At 42.7% G+C, this 20,435-nt stretch overlaps 1 protein-coding gene across 1 annotated transcript in view; it reads right to left on the minus strand.

The window, feature by feature from the left end:
• Positions 1–20,435, minus strand: part of MED12L (mediator complex subunit 12L) — a 317,527-nt gene that overhangs the window by 261,631 nt on the left and 35,461 nt on the right. Inside the window, exons 4-5 of the mRNA XM_059921863.1 lie at positions 19,477–19,668; positions 14,761–14,920 (exon numbers count right to left, since the gene is read on the minus strand). Of these exons, the coding sequence (XP_059777846.1) occupies positions 14,761–14,920; positions 19,477–19,668 (352 nt within the window). The remainder of the gene's footprint in view (positions 1–14,760; positions 14,921–19,476; positions 19,669–20,435) is intronic.

Raw genomic sequence — 20,435 nt, forward strand, 5'->3', positions numbered from 1 at the left:
CAGAAGTTGCAGGGGGGGTGGCAGGGAGGGAGACAAATTGAAAGGAGGCTGCAAAATCCAGTGGAGAGGTGACTGAGAAGGGTACAAAAAAAGAGGTAGGTAGAATTGTAAGCAACCTGACGGTGGAGAGGGAGAAACAGAGAGGGGTGGGCAGCTTCCAGATCTCCCTGTGGGGTAGCTGAGCAGATCATGGTGCCATAGAACGGGATGTGGAACAGAGAGCGGGGCGGGGGGAGGGTAAGGGGGCTAAATTCAATGCGTTTGTTTTCACGAACGTGTTGTTTTAATTAAACTTTATTTTGAGATAATCATAGATTCACATGAAGTTGTAAGAAACAATATAAGAGAGACCCCGTGTACATTTTACCTACTTTTCCCAAATGTTAACATCTTGCAAAACTACAGGACAATATCATAACCGGGATACTGACCTGGACACAATCCACCGATCTTATTCAGGTGTCCCAGTTCTGAGTGCAGTTTTGAACACTTGGATTTGAGGTGTCAAAGATATTCATGGGAAGATTTGTCCAGGGGCAGGTGGGTACACAGGTCTGACATTCAGAAGGCTCAGGGTGAAGATATGGATGTGGGGAACTCTATCATAGGTGGGTTCAATGCCTTAAACGACGGGACTATGACAGCAGAAGTACCCAGCAGACACAGCCGCAGGTGTAGGAAGGCTTATTCTGCAGAGTAAGAACATGGCTTGTGCACTAACTAACTCAGCCCTCTCCTGCGCCCTCAGCGTATGTTTACTCGCTTGGCGGTGAAGAGCCCAGGTTCTAGAGTCAGGTGGTCTGGCTCCTGTCGCAGCTCGAAATCACTGAGCAGCTTTGGAGTCCTGGGCAAGTCACTCAGCCTTTGGATGCGTCAGTTACTTGTCTATCAAACAGGCTGATAAGTGTACTTAGCCTATATGGTTATTTTGAGAATTAAGTAAGATATAAGATGCTTAGAACTGTGACACAGTTTGCTGTGTCACAGCACAGCGTGCTTCTGAGAGGAAGCGAACTTGCATGATTTACAGGCCGGGCGGCCAGGAGCCCACAGATGGGCAGGAAGCGACCTTGGCTGGAAGTAGGAACTCTCTGGCCAAGACAGGAAGACAGGTGAGGCCTGGCTGCTGCACGTAAGTCCATCCAGGTGTCTGTCGGGGTGGCAGTGGGCAGGTGGCTGAGGGAGACTCACGGAGTCGGCTCCTCTCTGAAGCCCAGGAGAAGGGTGGTGAGACGGAAGGGGGCCCGCAGACGGAAGTGCAGGTCCAGCCAACCAACCGCTCTAAGGAGGGAGGGACAACGCCCCCCCGAAGGATAAGGGCCCTTACAGGGCAATATATAAATAACTGTGCAACTGTGTGACTGATGCTTAAGGATCTCAGGGTGAAAAAGAGACCAAGTGGCCAACCAAGGAAACGGGCGGCAAGGTCTTGGGCAGGGAGAGGAGGAGGAGGAGGGGCTGATGAGGAGGGAGCAAAGGAGACTTGAGTCCCAGAGCAGCAAGGAGACTCCCGACTGCCTGCCTGCCTGTCTTCCAGACGCCCGGCAGCATCTCCTACCTGAGAACAGCCTTTGACCCTTTTCTTGGTTTTCCCCTCTCGCTGTCAGGTCTCCGATTCCTGTTCCCAGGCTAATGCAGACAAATGCTAACTGTTGCATTTAGGGATTTTTTTTCCAGTTGTCCTTTTTCTCTGTTAACCCCATAAGTGCATCTGAAGCCCAGGCAGAATCCAGTTTTAGCCCCTGGAACGAGAATGTCTTATCCCACCCATCAGCCAAGCCACGAGGTTCTCGGCACCAGCACCGCTTCTCGGTTTCCTCCTGACAGAGGGGCACGTGCGAAACACCTGCCGTGACAGCCCCACCCCTTCTGGGGAGGGGGGGCAGGCGCTGGAAATGAATGTTAGAGTTATCAGAGGGTGAGTTCCTCAAACCCTTCCCAACTTCTGAGTGAGCGACGGCCTTGGCCCAGCTGAGATATTCCTCTCATGGAATAACAGGGATGTTATTTTTCCAAATATTAAACTGGTGCGTTTACTTTAACCCCGTAGGACAAGTCCCCACCGCCTTCCACATCTGAGACCAGGCTGAGGACTTCATCGCCGCAGGAGAGGACGGCTAGAGCAAGACAAGAGACTCGAGGAGGAGACCACAAATTCGCCTCCCTGTGAACAGGAGAACATACCTCTGCGCGTTCCTGCAGCCTCGGGAATAAAGGGGGGCCCTCCTGAGGATTCGTGGGGAGGAGAAACGCGGGCGCGGTGCTGGTGAAAGACCCACTGCCGGCCCTACTGGAGGCGCCAAAGCTACTGAAATTACACTACATCGGACGCTTGGTTACCCTTGCTCCTCCTCCAGCTTCTGCTACAGAGGAGGCAGTAGAAAGCCCCAGTCGTTTGTGGAGCAAAAATAAACTACATTTTCTTTTTTTTTTTTTTCCTTTTTGCGCTTTGCATTGGAATTTAATTCCATGACCAGTTGTGCTTTGAGTAAAGCTTCTACAGTAAGAGCAGCACTGTGTTTACTTCTTAGGTCCTAGACGTAGTTGCTGTAAAGTCCGTAGAGTCTTCCACTAGGACGCGAATACAAATACTACAGACATCACGTCGCCAGATAACCGTGCAAAGTAACTCCAGACCAAAAGGCTCTAAAACATAAAAACGCTTACACATCATACAGACCACGCAGACCCACCCCCTGTATCCTCTCCTCCAGCACTCACCCGGTTTTATTTTGCTGGAGATTCCAAGACCGTATGATATATTGTACGGTACGATATCATATATCAATATGATATGTTTATATCCATCTATTCACCTTAGTTGTGTTAACTCTCACAAAGACGTTCCAACTGACCATTTATCGACCCTTAATGTGTTTTCTATCCTGTCAATATATTCTATATACTCCTCGACTCCAAAATCATGGTGAGTTGAAATGGGCAGAAGAGCCACTTTATTGCAGGGATTTCATTTGGACGATTATATACACTTTGTCTGAAAATGACCCTGAAACTTAGAGTATGTCTTTTTTAATTTAAAAAAAAAAAAAAAAAAAAAGCTTTCTATTCATCATGGAATTAACATTCCCGTACAAATTGCAAAAAGAAAAGATCCAGCTTTTGTAAGTATTACAAAGTTAGTAGCTTAGAGCCCCTTACAAGAGCAAGGCGCTCTGTGCACAGCACGGAGCAAGCACCTATTTTCTGAAAGGAACATAAAAGCATGCACTAAAGATACACATAAAAATACATTTCAGAAGATACACAAGAAACATTACAACGATTCCTTCTGAAGTGTGTGATGAGGGGCCGCAGGAGGACACAGTGAGGTGAGACTTCACTGTGCCCTTTGGGGTGTTTTGTGTTTTTCTACCATGGATATGTGTTACCTACTTTTAAAAAATGTTTAAGTCACACAAGCAGCTGTCTTTTCTCAAAATCCTCCTGTTTATGCTTTAAGCAATAGATCTACAAGATGCACAACAAATAAAAACTCATGAAACACTGAGCTTTTTGAAACACCCCTCATACCTCACCCCATCCCAGCCTCACAGTCGCCCCTCTGATATGAACTGCTTAGAAACTCTGCAAAGCAAACAGGACCCAGAAATGGAAGTCCAGGATGGAATTCTCAGTTCTCCCACTTTCCATGGATCTTCTCACCCTAATTTGTAAAACGGAGATACCTAGCTACCTCAGAGGGATTCCGTGAGGACTGCCCCAACTGACAGTATAGAAAACCAGGCTGCAAACTACAAAAACTTCTAACAAACAGATATTTTTGCTGTATAATATGTTCCAGGTACAGATGTACATGTACGTATTGATAGCCATAGACAGCAAAGAACTAAACTTTAATTAAATTGGGACTCTGATCACTATTTTATCACAGATTCATTAGTTCGATCAGGAGTCAACATTAAAAGTGACTAGAAAACAGAGAAACTGCTGAGTGGCAATGGGTTCTGAACAGGAAATTCAAGACCAGGTAATTCACCCAAACCAACAAGACCAGAAGAAATGACAGTGGTGAAGACCAAAGCAAATACAGTACACATAAAAGAACTATAAATGTAACTCATTTGCTCTCAGTTTGCCAGAGAGGAAGATAACTAGCTAATTTAAGACCAAGAAATACTTTTTAAGACGTGAAAACAAAACAAAGCAAAAATTTCCCAATTTTTACTTAAAGGCTAGATTTCTTTAGGGCCCAGCTCATATTTAACTCTTACAGAAAACCTCCCCTAATTTTTCCAGCCTCCCAATCGTTTCCTATATGATTACCGGTAATCATGTACTGACTGTTGCTCTGTGTTTTATGTATGCATCTTGTTTCCATAAAAATGCCTTTAAGGCAGCCCCCGTGAAGGCAGATAGCACAGACTCCATTTGGTTAAAAACTTCACAGCATCTACACCAGTGCAGAGAATCTTAATATACTTTTTTTTTTAAAACTAAATCACTCTTTATTCAAATGAAATATAATAAGTTCTCTGAATGCATTTCTCTAAGAAATTCAAAAAGCAATCATGAGCAGACATTACCTTTAACTGATCATAAACACACACACACACGCACACACACGCACACACACACACTACCAACAACCACCACCACCACTACCACAAACTAGCATTCTAACATGGACCCGGCTATAACATTTTTACTTTAGAAAAAGCTGAAATATGTTTCCATAGGGCAACAATGTGGAATGCAGAGTTACACTGCAGCATATTAAACTTGATGAGAACATTTAAAAGTGTATATAAATCAGGAAAGTACAATGGCCGTTGACAGAGGTGGAGGGAGGGGAGAGAGGGGAAAGGAGAGTTTATTTAATGAGTATAGAGCTTCAGTTTTGCAAGATGAAAAAGTTCTGGAGACCCGTTGCACAACAATGTGCAGACAGTTAGACTGTACTGTACATATAAAATGGTTAAGATGATGAATTTGATGTGATTTTTACCTCAATTTTTAAGTCTCTGTAAATTTTACATATCCAATTAACTGAACAACTACACACCTGGAAAAATATAAAAGTCTTCCAATTTTTGTTAAGGTCCCAAGGAGCAAGCACTTGGCTGAGTGAAAAATAAGCTCTCGTAATATTATCTAAGAAGAACTAAAACTGTAATGCATTCCCTGAGCTTCCTTCAAATCTTTTGCATGAAACACATTTTTTTACAGCAAGGTATCTTCCAGAAAAGGTATCAACAACACAAAAATAGAGAGTAATAATTTGGGACTGAGATTAGGCTTAGCTAACTTTTTATTTATATCAAAGTTACACTTGCACGTGTCTTAGAGTCCAATAGCTCTATATGACTTATTGTGAAAAACAGCAGCCCACTGTCCATAAACTCCTCCATTTCCCATTCTCCAAAAGCAATTATTTTCAATTCTTTCATCCACTGTGTTTCTTTTGTTGACCGCTTTATCTCTAAATAACATACTTGCAGTTGTACTTCCTGATTTTAAGCATCATCTATTGGCTTCCTACTACGGAAGATGATGGGATATTCAGCTCTCCTTCACCTCCCACCAAGACGTTATGTACTTAGATATCTCCTTTCTTCCTAACATGTAGCAGATTTTAATTCTGAATCTAGTATATGTTTATAGCAGGGTAAGACAAATAAGTTAACTACGGCCTTGTTACTAGAAACCATTTCATTGTCCATGGAACTGATATGAAATAAAGGTAAAATCAAAGAAATTAATAAAAATCTTTAATGTTAAATGGAAATGTTAGAGATGAATTGGAAATAGGAATATAAACCCCCGTAGGAATGCACAACATGTGTACACACACATGCATTCACAGATATATATGTATCCCATCCACCCAGATAGGGCTTAGATGCCAGGACATCCCAGTAGCAATGCGCACTTTCAGAATCCAGATCTTGCTTTCTAAATACCGTTCCCCACTAGAAAGAAGCAGGGCTCCGTAAAGAAATGGCTGATTGCAGACCTGAGGCAGAAGAAGTACAAGATGAACCTGGGAGACTTTCTGCGCCAAAAAAGAAGGAGGTGCTCTAAGTCAAACGGTGTCATGTCAAAGGATACAAAAGAGCTTGAAACATCTTCCGTTGGCCACCTTTGGGACAACCTGAACACTAAAATGAACAACAAGTATAACAGGTTGCAAAATGCTGAATTGAAGGAATATCGGTAAGCCCGTAACAATGACCAAAGATAAATTTTTTTAAATAAGAAAAAAAAAAAAAAGGAGAAACTCATTTATTAAAGAACTAAATGTGCAATTACAGCAATTCTTACTCTGAAAACTGATACTCAAAGGAAAGGAATTTAGCATTTATTCTGCCTTTTTTTTTTTTTTTTTTTAGAAAGAATTATGATTTATCACAGCTGATGAGGGAAAGCCCATTTTTACAGAAGAATGCCAACATCTAGCCATTCCCAGTGAAATAATGGTTTTGGACTTGGTTCATCAATGGATGCTAAAACTTTCAGGTGAAAGGAATGGAACGGTTGCACGTGCCAAAGTTGTACTCATAGGTCCTGTTCCTTCTATTGGAGAGTGGTTTTTACCGGATATAGCCAGAGTTACCTCACCAATCAAAACCTATTTTTCATGCCTAGGTAAAGCATGAATTTAAATTATGCTTATGCAAGCACATCTGTCCAGCCTTCAGGGTTATTTTCATAGTAAACAAGGCAGATATCTCCTTTATGACAAATAGGATACAAGGAACACGTGAAAATGTGGAGGCAATCTTGACTTGAAACTCAAAACTTGTCCCTGGAATCAAAAAAAGTATGCACCGTCTTCAAGGACCCGAACTGAATGTAAGCTGGTTGGCTCAGATAAGAAACCAGACTGTCAATTATGTGTTTAGCAGGGCTTATTTTTGCAGTCCAAATGGCTCAATGAATATGTCACAAATTAATTACCCACTGAGCAAGAAGGGGAGCTGTTTCTTCTATGTATTTTGGGGGCGATAAGGATGGTGGTTCCGAGAGTACAGTCAACCAAGAAAAGTCTCCCACCCACCCCAAACGCCCAACCCAACAAAACCTCAGGGGTACAGAGGAAACAACTGGGGGTGAACAGAGCAGTTCCCTGGGCAGTTTAACCACGAAGCATTTTAAGCTGCTTCTAATCTGTTTCCCCAAAAAAGGCCTCATGCCCATGATATGACTTGTCACCTTTCACCATATTGAACACCCAACAATTCCTAGCCACAATTAGAGCTGCTCATCTTGCAAGCAATTTCATCTGTCTCTCGCTTCTCTGGCACCCTGGGCTTTGCTAGGCTCTGCCTGCTCCCCATGGCACCCGCGAGAACAGGAGTTCTGGCTCCTCGGATGCTGCCCACGGCCCCCAAGTCCTGCAGCCTGTTCCCAGCCAGCACCTTTCTCCCTAGCGATGCTCCTTGCCTCCCGGGGCCAGACCTACAACATGCACATGCCCCCGGCAACCATCACAGTGCGGAGGAAAGAACAGACGTCTCCTAGTAGGTCCACTCCGTGTGCGCCAGCAAGCGACTTAACTTCTGAGGCTTGGGCCCCGCATACACGGAATGAAATAATAAAACCTACGTTGAAAGCATGTTGTCATGATTACAAATAACGTCTGTAAAGTTCCCAGCACAGTGCCTGCGATAATTAGCGGAGACTGGCTCATGATAACTGCGGTCCTAGTGCAGTTGTAGCATACTATTTATTAACGGTCTGTATTTACCGGCCACTTACTGTGTGGTGGACACTCTTCCAAACGCTGTAGAGGTACTGACTCACTTCATCCTCAGAAGATACTGTCAGTTACGCCCAGGGGACAGACAAGAAGCTGAGGGGGAGTGTGACGACAACAGTAATAGTAGTGAGAAGCCCTTCCAGGGCGCCCCATCGTCCCGCTCCAGCAAACACGCCTCCCCACAGCCTTTCCGCACTGCCCCGCGGGTACCTGATGCGCCAGGTCAAAGTAAACCCTGGCGGTCCCACGTCAAACCGCCTGATGGCCCCACTCCCCCGCAGATGCCATTCTTCTGCCAGAAATGCCCTTCCCTGCATGACAGACCCCGACTCTGTCCTCCGAGGCAACGCTGCTTCTTCCAAAACTGCCCTCAAATGGCACTTCCTCTGCGACCTCCCTGGGCTTCCCGAGCCCCTTGGGACTTCCTCCGCATTTTATGCGCTTCTCTGTTTGCGCTTCCTTCCTCCTCTAATACCTGGAGTGTTTGGCTGTGTGCCCCCTCCCCGCACTTGTGACCACCGGCTGGGGGGGGTGGGGGGGGAAGTGACCACATTCTCCGCCTCCGTCCCCACCGACCAGCACAGCGCCCGGCACAGACTCCAGGGCCCGGTCTGGACGCGCGAGCTGAGGGGATCCGTCCCCCACCTGCACATCAGTGTCTTCATCTGTGAACTGGGGATAAAGTACCTTTCTCCCAGGGCTCCTGAATAGTAAATCAGGCAATAGACAGAATGGACGTAGAGCTGAGCCAGTGCTCACTAAGAAAGGGGGAAGGCGGTACCACGGCACATCACAGCCACCCTGGTAGCCCTGGGGGGGGCTGTTCTCACACTAGCCCACAGGAAACACCGTCGTAGGGCCCAACAGCAAAAGGAGGAGGTATCCCCAAGGCTGGAAAGCTCATTTTCACAGCACGCGTCCGTCAGGAGCTGATTCAATCTAGGGCCATCGGGAGCGCCAAAATCCCGCCCACCGCAGTGAGGGTGATACTATAATTGCTCGAGAGACACCCACTGTTACAGTGATAGCAATAATGGTATAATAGTAAATACTAGAGTTGTATGATGAACTCATATAACTCATTAACGATAAGACTCCTCCTTATTGTAGGGCAAATTCCTACAAATAATCGTACAAGGTTCTGTGTTATTTACCATAGTCCCATTTCCAAATCTGTTCAAAGATTTTAATTATATAACTCTGTGTAAGTTTTACTTTTTTATTTTTAAGTATTAGCTAGCTCATTTTACTGATTGATTGGTTTTTATTTTTTTAATTTTTTGGGGGGGGCCGCGACGCACGGCTTGCGGGACCTTAGTTCCCCGATCGGGGAGAACCCGGGCCCCGGCAGCGAAAGCACCGAGTGCTAACCACTGGACCGCCAGGGAATTCCCTTAGCTAGCCCATTTTAAATGCTTTTCTCTGGTGAGCTCAAAACACTTAAGACAGTTAAATATTCTTGTTTTAAAAACAAAACTTCATTCAATTCCAAAAAATATCGGAAACCAAATATGTATCACGTCTGGTATTCTTTCCCTCGAGTCTCTAACGCTCATCTATTAGACGGCATTTTCTAAACATCATGTCCACCTATAACCTCTTATTTTTTCAGGTCTCATAAAGAGGGAGAATTAAAGTCTCTTCTTCCAAGCTTCCCTAATTCACCTCTGTTTTAAAATCTCTGCCCTGATGTTAGGATTTGTACAAGTCAAATATTTCTTTGCCCCCCTTGAAACTACACATGCAACCTCACCCAGAAACCCAAGGCCCCTCTCGCCCCTCTCACTTTTGGGTACACACTGCACTAGGTTTGCCCACTGCAAACTCCCCCCCAGGGCAGCAACTCACTTAATCTACATTTTAGATCTGTAACTCTGCATAATGACAGTGAGGATTTCTGCGTTGCTACATTTAAAGAATGTACACAACAGGCCTGCTCCCTTGTTACCGTTAGCCCACTTAACATTAGGAAAAACTCTCTTCAATAAAATCAAACAGCAGTGCTTTATAGCTCTGTTCCAACACTGAATGTGGGAACTGAAAATAAAACATATGTTTCTATTACAAAGGAATAAAGGCCATTTCTACTGAAAACACTTCACAGATCCTAAGGACGATCATCAAGACAACGGAAGCCATAAAACCAACGCCAGAAGAGGGTGACACTCGATAGTCAATCTTGCCCCAAATGTGCTGAATGCTTCTTGCCCCAAATGTGCTGAATGGTTTCTAGAACATAGAAACTATTACTTCAAGTTAATCTTCTGAAGTGTATGCAATTTAATGCAATTCAACACATAAATATGTGTGTAGTTGCTTGGCTGTATAGCTTGCTTGGAGTGTGAAACTTGCTACATTATGGTCATGTCTACACAGCCAAATGCTTCCAAAGGCACTGTGTAATTTTCTTAAAGAAGCTGAAGAAGGTGCTGAAGACAAAGTAGTAAGTGAGAGATACCAGGTGTAACAGAATGATAGCAAACCAAGATCAGATATTTGAAACTGTGTGCTCTTTTCATATAGTATAAATAGTACACTACATTTGCGTTTTTAAAACACATGTAAGAATATAGAAAGAGCAATTGGATATCTACCTAGTTAAATTACCTATTAATCACAAAGGATAAAACAGTAACTCTGCAGTGGAGAAACCTGATAGACACCACCTTACCCAAAAGCTCAAAGTTATCACCCCCGGTACTGGGACAATGTGAGGGGAGGTACCGAGACACTCACAGCATCACTTCCGTGATACTCCCACCAAAAGTGCTTAACATGAATCTGATGATGAGCAACTGGATAAATACAAACCGAGGGACATTCTACAAAATAACTGGCCTGTTCCCCTCAAAAATGTCAAGGTCAAAAAAAGAAAGGCTGAAGACCATGGCAATTAAAGGCCACGGGGACCATGGATTGGATCAAGGTTGAGGAGACCCATGTCTGGAGAGACTAAGGACTTTGCTTTCAGTCACCCAGCCACGTAGCACCTGAGACAAGACGAGTACAGCCCAAAGCTCTTTCCGAGATGCTAGACCTAAAAGGTTAGGGGTGAACTTCTAAAATTCACGCATTTTTAAAATATTTTTAGCCTTAAGCATTTTTTAGGTCAAAGCTTTTATACCCTACCCTGAGAAAAGGACAGTAGGCAATTGACCTTTATGGATTTAACATTCACACTTTTTAATACACAAGAATAATCATAAAGACCATGTAATACTCTGTAAGTAAACTGAGCCGAAAAATGGAATCGTGTGTTATGTGGCTTATGAAACAAGAGAAAACACAGCTAGTGGGTGAACCTAATCAACTACCTGTTGTAGGTGTGCAAATAATAGAAATTTCAGCTTGGGGGGGTGGTTAGAAAATAATCCCCTCCCCAAACCAACTGATCACACTGGTAAGGAAATTAATAGCAAAAGTAACGAATCCAACAAGAAGTCCATGATGTTCTGAGCTAGACACTGGAGCTAGGCTTCCCTCCATTTGGTAGAGGAAATCATACAGTCCTGGTGATGCATTCATATCTGGGAGGCCTAAAAACTCTTAACTACGTGTTCTTCACAAATGATGAGGGTCCATCAGACTTTCATTTGTCCTAAAATTGTTTTACATTTCATTTGGCAGAATCATTCCTGCATGATCACCTTTTTTTATGACAGTTAAAATCAGATTACATGGAATATCAAGGAAAACAGGAACAAGTTACCAAAAAATACGAAGAGCATCTAAGGAATGGAGAGTAGTCTCTCCGTTATAGCTAGCAATGCTGAAGGTTTCAAGGATTACAAATTGGAGCAAATTAGAAAATGAAAAGAAAAAAAAAAAGCATGCACACATATGCACAAACATACACACAAATGCTTCAAGCCTAACTGTTCATTTATTTATCGTTAAAACTACTGAACATCTTTTGTATGCCAGGTACCGTCCTAGGAGATCCAGCACGGAACAAATCTGACAAAATATCTCATGAAGAATCACTACGGTTCAGAGTCAGGAGAAATAGGTGATCAATAAATTAAAATATAATGAGATGGCATTAAGAGCTATGAAGAAAAATGAAGCAGGATGTGAAGAGAAGGCTTATCTTAGGAAGTGTCCTCTGAGCTAAGCCAGCAGTGGGGGAGAGGGCAGGCCAGGGGGATACTGGGGGGTGAAAGGGAGAGTGGCAGCCATGGGTCAATGCCTGAGGTCACGATGTGCATCCGGGCTGCTGGCGCTGGCTGAGGCACATGTCTGAGAGAGACAGGCGGCCGTGAGAGGATGCTGAGCGTAGGCGTGAACCATGATGTATGTCCTAGCAGGATCACTCTGACTACAAACCAGGAAGTTGCCATTAGAGGGGCAAGAACAGAAACAAGATCCGCTGGAGGCCCTGCAATAAAAAGCACAGGCAAAGGTGGGGTTGCTGGTGCTTTGGGCCAGGGTGGCAACAGCGGAAGCAGGAATACCCTGTTGGATTCTGATTAGATTTTGAAAGTAAAGTTAACAGGATTGCTGAGGGAGTAAATGCAGAGTTTTGAGAGAAAGAAAAAGCCCAGAATGACAATATGTCTTTTACCCTCATTCGCCTGATGGCTATGTATAACATTTACTACGGAGAAGTCTGAGGAAGGAACAAGTTTAAGGATGGTGAGAAATCCACTTTGATTTGATACACATTAGGTTTCGGATACCTATTCGTCATCAAAGTAGAGGCGGCTAAGAAGCAACTAGATATCCAGGTTATGGGGAGAATTATTATTAAATGCAATAGATACACGGATAGATATAGACAGAGAGAGAGAGAGAGAAAGAGAGAAAGAGATAAAGAAGAATTGCACATATGTGTCTGTATATGAATGAAGGAAAGTTCAAGAAGGAAAACATGGACAAGGGAGAAAAGAAATTTATACACTGTATTGTATCTACTTCAGCACCATTTGAAAATACTGTAATGAGAACATAACTACTTTAGTAATAAAAAAGGGACATTTCTTTTGTTTCCCCCAATAAAATAATAAGCTGATGAAAAAATCAGACACGTAGTTAACACAAGACTACTGTGAAAACAGACTCAGAGACAACCATTGTTAACTTTGTGGATTACTTCCTCCCTTTCTTTTTCTTGACATTTACATACATACACTACACAGTTTTGTTTTTTAAGTACAGTTCATTTTTGCTTGTTATTTTGACACACGAGATAATGCTGAACTCAAAGGTGGCAGCCATGGTATCAGGCCATTCTTTGTTTTGAATTACCGTGTTCATGCTTTTAGAATGTCCCCGCTCTCCGGTTCGTCGAGGCCCCTTTACCATTCCCAAACGCGTCACACCCTGACTCACTCCTCTAGGGTGCCTCCTGGCATTGGAGGACATTTGTACTTTCCGTCCTGCTCCTCAGAGTTTTGCAGTTGGGGGTCTGCCTTATAAAACCATAAGCACGTTTCCACGTCATAAAGAATTATTTGTAAACCTAATCTTTCAATGGACTCTTTATATATAATTCTCTGTGCACAGTTCTAATGTAGCATCCAACCTTTTATAAAGCACGTTTTAGCACCGCCTCAAGGAGTCACTGTCTAGTCACCAAAAGAGCAGAAACTCTGACTGAAAGTAGTTTCCCTTCAGTTCATTCAACAAATACCTACCAACGCATGTGTCTGTGCGTGTGCGTGTGCGTGTGCGTGTGTGAGAGAGAGAGAGAGCGAGAGACAGGATGACAGACACAAAATCTTAAAAGATGGTTTCAGACAGAGAAACGTGCTGTGAATAAAATAACAACACATGAGAACATAACTGGGAGGAAGGTGAGAAAGAGAGAGAATGCTATTGAGCTGGGTGGGCAGGGAGAACCTACTGGGGAAATGACACTTGAGCCAAAGCCTCAGTGAAGAGAAGGAGGCTGCAAATAGTCTGGAGAAGATCAACTCAAGTACAGGGTGAAGAGGAAAGGCAGAGGGGGGCCCAGGAAAGGAAGGAGTACACGTGTTGGAGGGGTGTGCGGCCGGAACATCGCAGAAAGAGGGGGCAGAGACCATGGATGGCGCTGCAGGCAAGAATCTGGATCTTTAACGAAATTGAGTTATTTGTAGTGAGGTGGATGGACCTAGAGTCTGTCATACAGAGTGACGTAAGTCAGAAAGAGAAAAGCAAATACCGTATGTTAACGCATATATACAGAATCTAAAAAAAAGTGGTTCTGAAGAACCTAGGGGCAGGGCAGGAATAAAGACACAGACGTAGAGAATGGACTTGAGGACACGGGGAGGGGGAAGGGTAAGCTGGGACGAAGTGAGAGAGTGGCATGGACATATATACACTACCAAATGTAAAATAGATAGCTAGTGGGAAGCAGCCGCATAGCACAGGGAGATCAGCTCGGTGCTTTGTGACCACCTAGAGGGGTGGGATAGGGAGGGTGCGAGGGAGACGCAAGAGGGAGGAGATATGGGGATATATGTATATGTATAGCTGATTCACTTTGTTATAAAGCAGAAACTAACACACCATTGTAAAGCAATTATACTCCAATGAGGATGTTAAAAAAATAAATAAATAAAAATAAAAAATTTAAACCTCCACCCCCCCAAAAAAAACCAGAATCTGGATCTTTATTCTAATTGTAATGAGAAACTACTGTAAAGTTATAAACAAGGACACAATATGATCTGATTTAGGCTGAACAGTCAGTGTAGCGGTTGTGGAGAGACCAGAACGTTAAGGAGCAAAAATAAAGGCAGGGAGACCAGTTAGGAGGCTGCCACCGTCTCCAGCCAAGAGAGGGGGTGGCTTGAAGCAGCATTTCAGGAACCGTGGTGGTGACGTGTTCAGACACAGGACACATTTTGGAGGTAAGGGCAACAGGACCTGCTGACTCAGGAACGAGGACTCCGTGCCTGGGTGAACAGAACCAGCACTCCATCCACACCTCGAGCGACTTCTACCTTCACTAACAGACCTTCGCGGGACTCAGCTCTCTGGGATGGGTATGGAAGGTGCAGGCAACAATTATTTACAGGGTAATGTAAAATGTATCATACCGTCTCACTTACCCAAATTGGGATCAGTAGCCTGACGTTTCTTAATTTTCGCTTCAGAAATAGCAGAATAATAGGCACAAGTCATCTTGATCAGCCACGTTGCTCGAACCATTGGCACTGAATACTTAGCTAAATATGCGAAAACATCTTCTTTTTTACTAAGGATGGGAACCTAAAAAGGAATAACATATTTATAACAATCACATATTATGTTCATCGCTAGGCCAACCTAAAGAAAGGGGAAGCAAGAGAAAGAGACTCTAAGTTCCTGCTGGCTATGAAAAACTATATCCTTTTTTTAAATGGCACATGCCATTTTAAAAAATATTTTTAAGCAAATTTTAAGAAAAAAGAATCAAAACTATGTTTAGAACATTGGCAACACAGTTTTATCAGTTGTGCTTTCTTATTTATAAAAACAAATTATTTTCAAACTCTCAGATGCTGAAATCTACTCATTGTATCAACAAAATAGGGAAAATAATCTCATGACAGTCCTCCAAGGAGTTTATATCTCAAAACTGGAAGGGACAGATCAAGTAAAAGCTATCCCCGCTCTACATTTTATCGAAGAACATTTTTGTATACAGCTTTCCGACTGTAACATTTCGTTAAGAATAACAATTTCCAGAAAGCTGCTAAAAGTGCCTTTAGACCAAAATTTTTAAATAGAGGCTAAAATGATGGATCAGTGAATCTGCCTAATAAACACTGAGCTAGAAAGAGCTGGGTAATTAATTCACTGGTTGAAAGTGGGCACTTGAGGCAGTTAATTATTTCTTCCAGGCCACAAAGGTACTATTTAGCAAATTAGTGTCCCAAAGTTCTGCGGAATGGCTCGAAAGAGTTAACCCAGTCTTCTCGAATTCCTCATAAATATCCTAGGACTAGTCCATTAATCTCTACATAAGCTATCCAATTTACGAATACAGGGTAACGCAGTGGACAGAGACGATGTTGGTTGCGATGCAGCAGGATGGGGAAAGTGAGATGGAGAAGCAGGCAGCGCCCACCCCCGCCCCCGGCAATGAGCACCCCTGTGCTGCAGCCGTGGCCCCAGCCCGTGGTGGTTAAACCCATGACTCCCAGGCTCTTCATTTATGAACGACATAATACCGACCCTGTCCACCTCACAGTGGGGTGAGAAGGATAAAGCAAAAGAATTACATGTATCAAAATTGTAACAACTTTCATTTTGTTGCCAGTTCCAGTTCCAAGGATTTCCCCCCAGTGTGTTCTCAAGCCATGGACCTGACTCTCTCCTAAGAGGATTCTGGAAACCCACAACCATGGACATCACTAGCCCTGGTCTCTATGCCCCGAAGTCTTGCTTGATCTTGTGTGGAACATCAAAGCTTCAAACCAGCTAACTGATTCATGTAGCACGGCATTTTTCTCTTAGTTAGCCAACGGTTTAGCCAGTGGATTTTTTTGCATTATACATATGTGACAAATCTGACTATTCACAGTCTTGGAACAAAGTGTGATCCCAGAATTTAAGTGTTTTTTGTTACATAGCTCTTTAAAACAAGCTATTTCACCTGGTTCTTCCCAAAGAAACATCAAGCGGCTCCAGTGATAAAGAAAAGCTGCCTGGTTGAACACTGAGATGCATTGTGTCCATATACTGTATTTTACGGGCAATGTAATAGACTTTTGATCATGTACAGTTCCTACCTTGGTTGCTGACTTTAGAACATAACCTCCCCCATGACAAAGGCAACTACACAGCATACCACATAACTGTATAAAAGGGAGGTGAAAGTGACACAGGCTAAAGCTACAAAACTTCCTCTCTGTGGATCACAGTGATACATTTTACCTAGAAAATTTCCTGAAAACTTAGCTTACAAGGCACATCTTTCATGCAGCACAAGGCTCTGGGTTTACTGTCGTTTAGGCCAGGGACAAGAAAAGCACAGTCTTATATAGTCAGTTCAAGACCGGAGCTGCTGTTTTTCACTAGAACATACAGTATGGTATCAGGGAGGTAAATTTTAGCTGTCACGGTCAGGTTCCCTCTCAGTCAGACGTACCAGAAGACTATATATAAGATCAAGGCCTAAAAACCAGACAAATGCAAAAAGTAAAGCTAGCATCTCCAAAGAAACATTACTGATAGCATCTTTATAGAAGCCTCAAGGATTTCTTTTCGAACAGCATTTGACAAGAAGGCACGGCTGGGGATGGGGGGAGCATTTTGAGCGTGTGAAATGTTTACATGAAACAGCAAACAAAGCTGAGTCTTACATGAACGGCGTAAGGCAAACCTCTAGCTCACTGCCCCTGCTGGCAGGACCCTAAGAAAAATGGTTGGCTCAAATCAAGGGCTTTAGAATTCAGAAGAACATATGTGAAGAAAGTTATTTAATTAAGGAAGAAGACACATTTTGATGGTTTTGTCACATTTACAGTTTGGGCCAACTCAGGAAGGAAAATATGTTTACACTGACTGAAGTATGACTTCCTACAGGGATGGATTCCATTTTCAGCCAAGAAACCATCTGACTTCAACTTGTAGCTGAACCTAGGCAATCACTGGGCAGCTCTTTGGGTTCTAAACCAAGCTGGAACTGCATCTAAGTACCAGAAGAAAACTAAGACACCTAGCATGGTTTTCCATCCACCAAAGGGCTGCCCTTGTAACGCTTCTCTCCCTGTATTCTCCTTACTGCCAGCGTCCTCTGTTTGCTAAGCAGTGGTAGAGGCAAATGGAAATTCCAGAGACCACAGTAATCAAAGTCACCAGAAGTGAACGCATCATTCTTAGTGAACTGTTCAAGAGCTAAAAGGATATCCCCAGGAGCAAGAAGTCTCCTTTTCCAAATCTAACTATGACCGTGATTGAATTAAAAGGCCTTTTACAGGCCACTGTTGACCTCTCTGTGGCTAAACACTTGGGAGTGCTGCGGAGCTTTATAGTAACAGAAAACCAGGCCCAGGAACCTGATCCATCCCATACAGGAAACTATTCTGAACTCTAGATCAAAGCTGGAAGATGACTCAGGATCTCAGCAGGAAAAGGAAGGTCTTCTACATCAAGCCATCTCGCAGATAAATACCAGAAATTAAGAGGAATTTAAACTTTCTAATAAGAAGAACACGCAGAGAATGCAATCTTTTACCCAACTCTAAAGAGTTGTCGCCATCTCAAGAAGATGAAATGCTGAGGAAGGGATGGGAAGGAATGACTCTTGAAATGCCCAAGAAATGAATACTTCAAAGTATATTCAATGGTTTGACAAAGAAAACATCTTTAACTTTGCAAAGAATTAACGTCAGGGCTTACCTGAGGGACACCTGACTTGGCCAGAGGCAGCTCCTAATAAAGAGAGAAGAACAACGGCTAATACACTGCACCATAATTCATCTCCCTCTTAAAAGATGAGAGACCATTACACCCCTAAAGCAAGGGCATCAATTCCTCACGAGTATTCCCTTTCAGGAAATATCCCCCCCGCAAAAAAAAAACTGCATTCTAAAAGCTTACAAAAAAGGTAAACCTAAAAGGAAAGATGTCAGACTGGCTACACAGGAGTTGAAGGTACTAACCAACACGGAGGGTGTGAACTTTTGGTAGAAAGCCATCAGATATTGAAGGATGGCCTTTGACTTCTGCAGCCTTCAGATACAATTCACAGGCCACAGTGGGAACACGTGGGAAACGGTCAATAATGGAAAAGAAATGCTATGCGGTCCAGCCTGTGTTGAGACAGAGGCACTACCTGAGTAGCAAGAGAGGGTTATGCCGATGGTTGTGCTTTGCAAGGATTTCGGTTGCCTTTAAGCACTAACATCTATGAAAGGCAACGCAAGGCTCTGACACTAGGGCAAAATAAAGCCAACGGGAGCTACAGGCACTATTTTCAAAGAGGTGCTTTAGAAAACAAAAACGTAAATACACGAAGGAGCTCTCCTCTAACCTGGGCCTGCACCAAGCCATTCGTGAAAACTTAAGAATAGAAGATGGGCTCCCCTAAAACTAAAGGGTTTCAGGGGAGATGAGAAAGACCTGGGGATTATTTGAAAGGTGTGTAAGAAGTCAGAGATCAAGACTAAGAGGGAGGTTTCTGGCTCTCATCTAAATTTCAAAAGACATTTTATATTATTGGGACTATAAGATTGTTGAATCTGTGTAGTATTTCCCACATGAGGAAAATGATCAAAGGCAAAGATTTTTAAAAGAACCCTCCCTTCCCTCCCTCTCCTCAAAAAAGCAGGGAGCTATGAATAAACCTGCCCATTTTGTACTGAAACTTTTTCAAAGACAGTTTTCAAGCACACACGGAATCACTATCTTTTATCTCACTTGTTCGGAAGAAGAGTTCGTTTAAGAATTTGGATGGGTACTTTTCAAGACAAGGAAATAACATTAAAGCAAGGATTTCTATTTAACCCATTTGGACATCCTGACCTAAAAAACTGAAAATGTAACAAATAAATGAAGTCTCACTGCCTGTTTTTGATTTTAAAACCCTGTCTACCTAATATCCACATAAACAGATTCCTGTGTAGAATGTTTAGGTCTCTAGATGTCCTAGGCACCACATGCCATCAAAATGAAGGCGAAACAGCCAATGTGCAGCACACACCTGGTGCAGGATACCTGCTATTGAGACTTTGAGTTTTGGAGAGAATTGGGGAAAAGAAATATATACTTGAACATTATCTCAAATATTTTCATTTCTATAAGGCCTCAATGAAAACAATGCAAGAAATACTTAATACCTTTTTTGCCAAAATAGCAAGTGGTTTATTTCCTGCTAAGTCAGAGAACCAACTATGAATCGCACTCTGGGATCGAGCAGTAACCAGCCAATAATTATCTTTAGCATTAACTTGTGGTTTCTTCTTTCCGGTGTCCTGGAAAGTGTTAAGCTTTAGTTTCTCAGCTAATATGCTGCTAAAATAAGCTCCAATCTGTGGAAGAGAAAACAGAGTTTAAAGACAATAAGCAAGAATGTTAGTAATGTACATATTAGTATTTTATTTTTATTGTTTTAACAGAAAATCTTCAAAGAGCCCATTGGAAAATAAAATGGGAATTTAAGCCCTTGAAGCTAAGAGTTGTGATTTCCTTACACTAACATAATGCAGAAACTCCCACAGCACCTTTGTTTCACTACTAACAAGTAGTTTAAGGGAACAAGAAGAGTCTTTGAAAATTCCTATAAGATAAAATTAATTATATCCTGAATAATTTTCAAGAGAATGGGTTCTGCTTTCATCTTTAGATGTACCTCTCCTTTTTCACAGTACACACCCATTTGGAGAGAATCTTTTTCCTGAGAGGTGTTGCATACAAGATCAGAACCTGGTAATCACACAGTAATCATTCTTTTTCTTGTTTCATTTTAATAGCACATAAATTTGGAAAGGAAACTCTGTATTTACACTCAGTGCTTTAAAAAAAAAAAAAGAAGTCTAGAGAAATCTAATTTATTTAAATGGCAAATTACAAAAGGTTCAATTAAATTAAATATTCAACATTTTTGATTGGGCTGCCAATTTCATGAGTACAAGTGTTTAGAAAGAGAAAGCTAGTGTGGCTTGCTCTGAATGGAACAAAGTAGCAAAGGGAGCTTCCTGTGAATGACTAGCATTTTCATATTAACCAAATTAAAAGAGGACAAAGGAAAGACAAAGGGACAAGAAGGAAGGGGACTGAGTAATATCTAAAAACTAAA

This window comes from Balaenoptera ricei, chromosome 4, assembly GCF_028023285.1.
Source record: "Balaenoptera ricei isolate mBalRic1 chromosome 4, mBalRic1.hap2, whole genome shotgun sequence".
Lineage (NCBI taxonomy): Eukaryota > Metazoa > Chordata > Mammalia > Artiodactyla > Balaenopteridae > Balaenoptera > Balaenoptera ricei.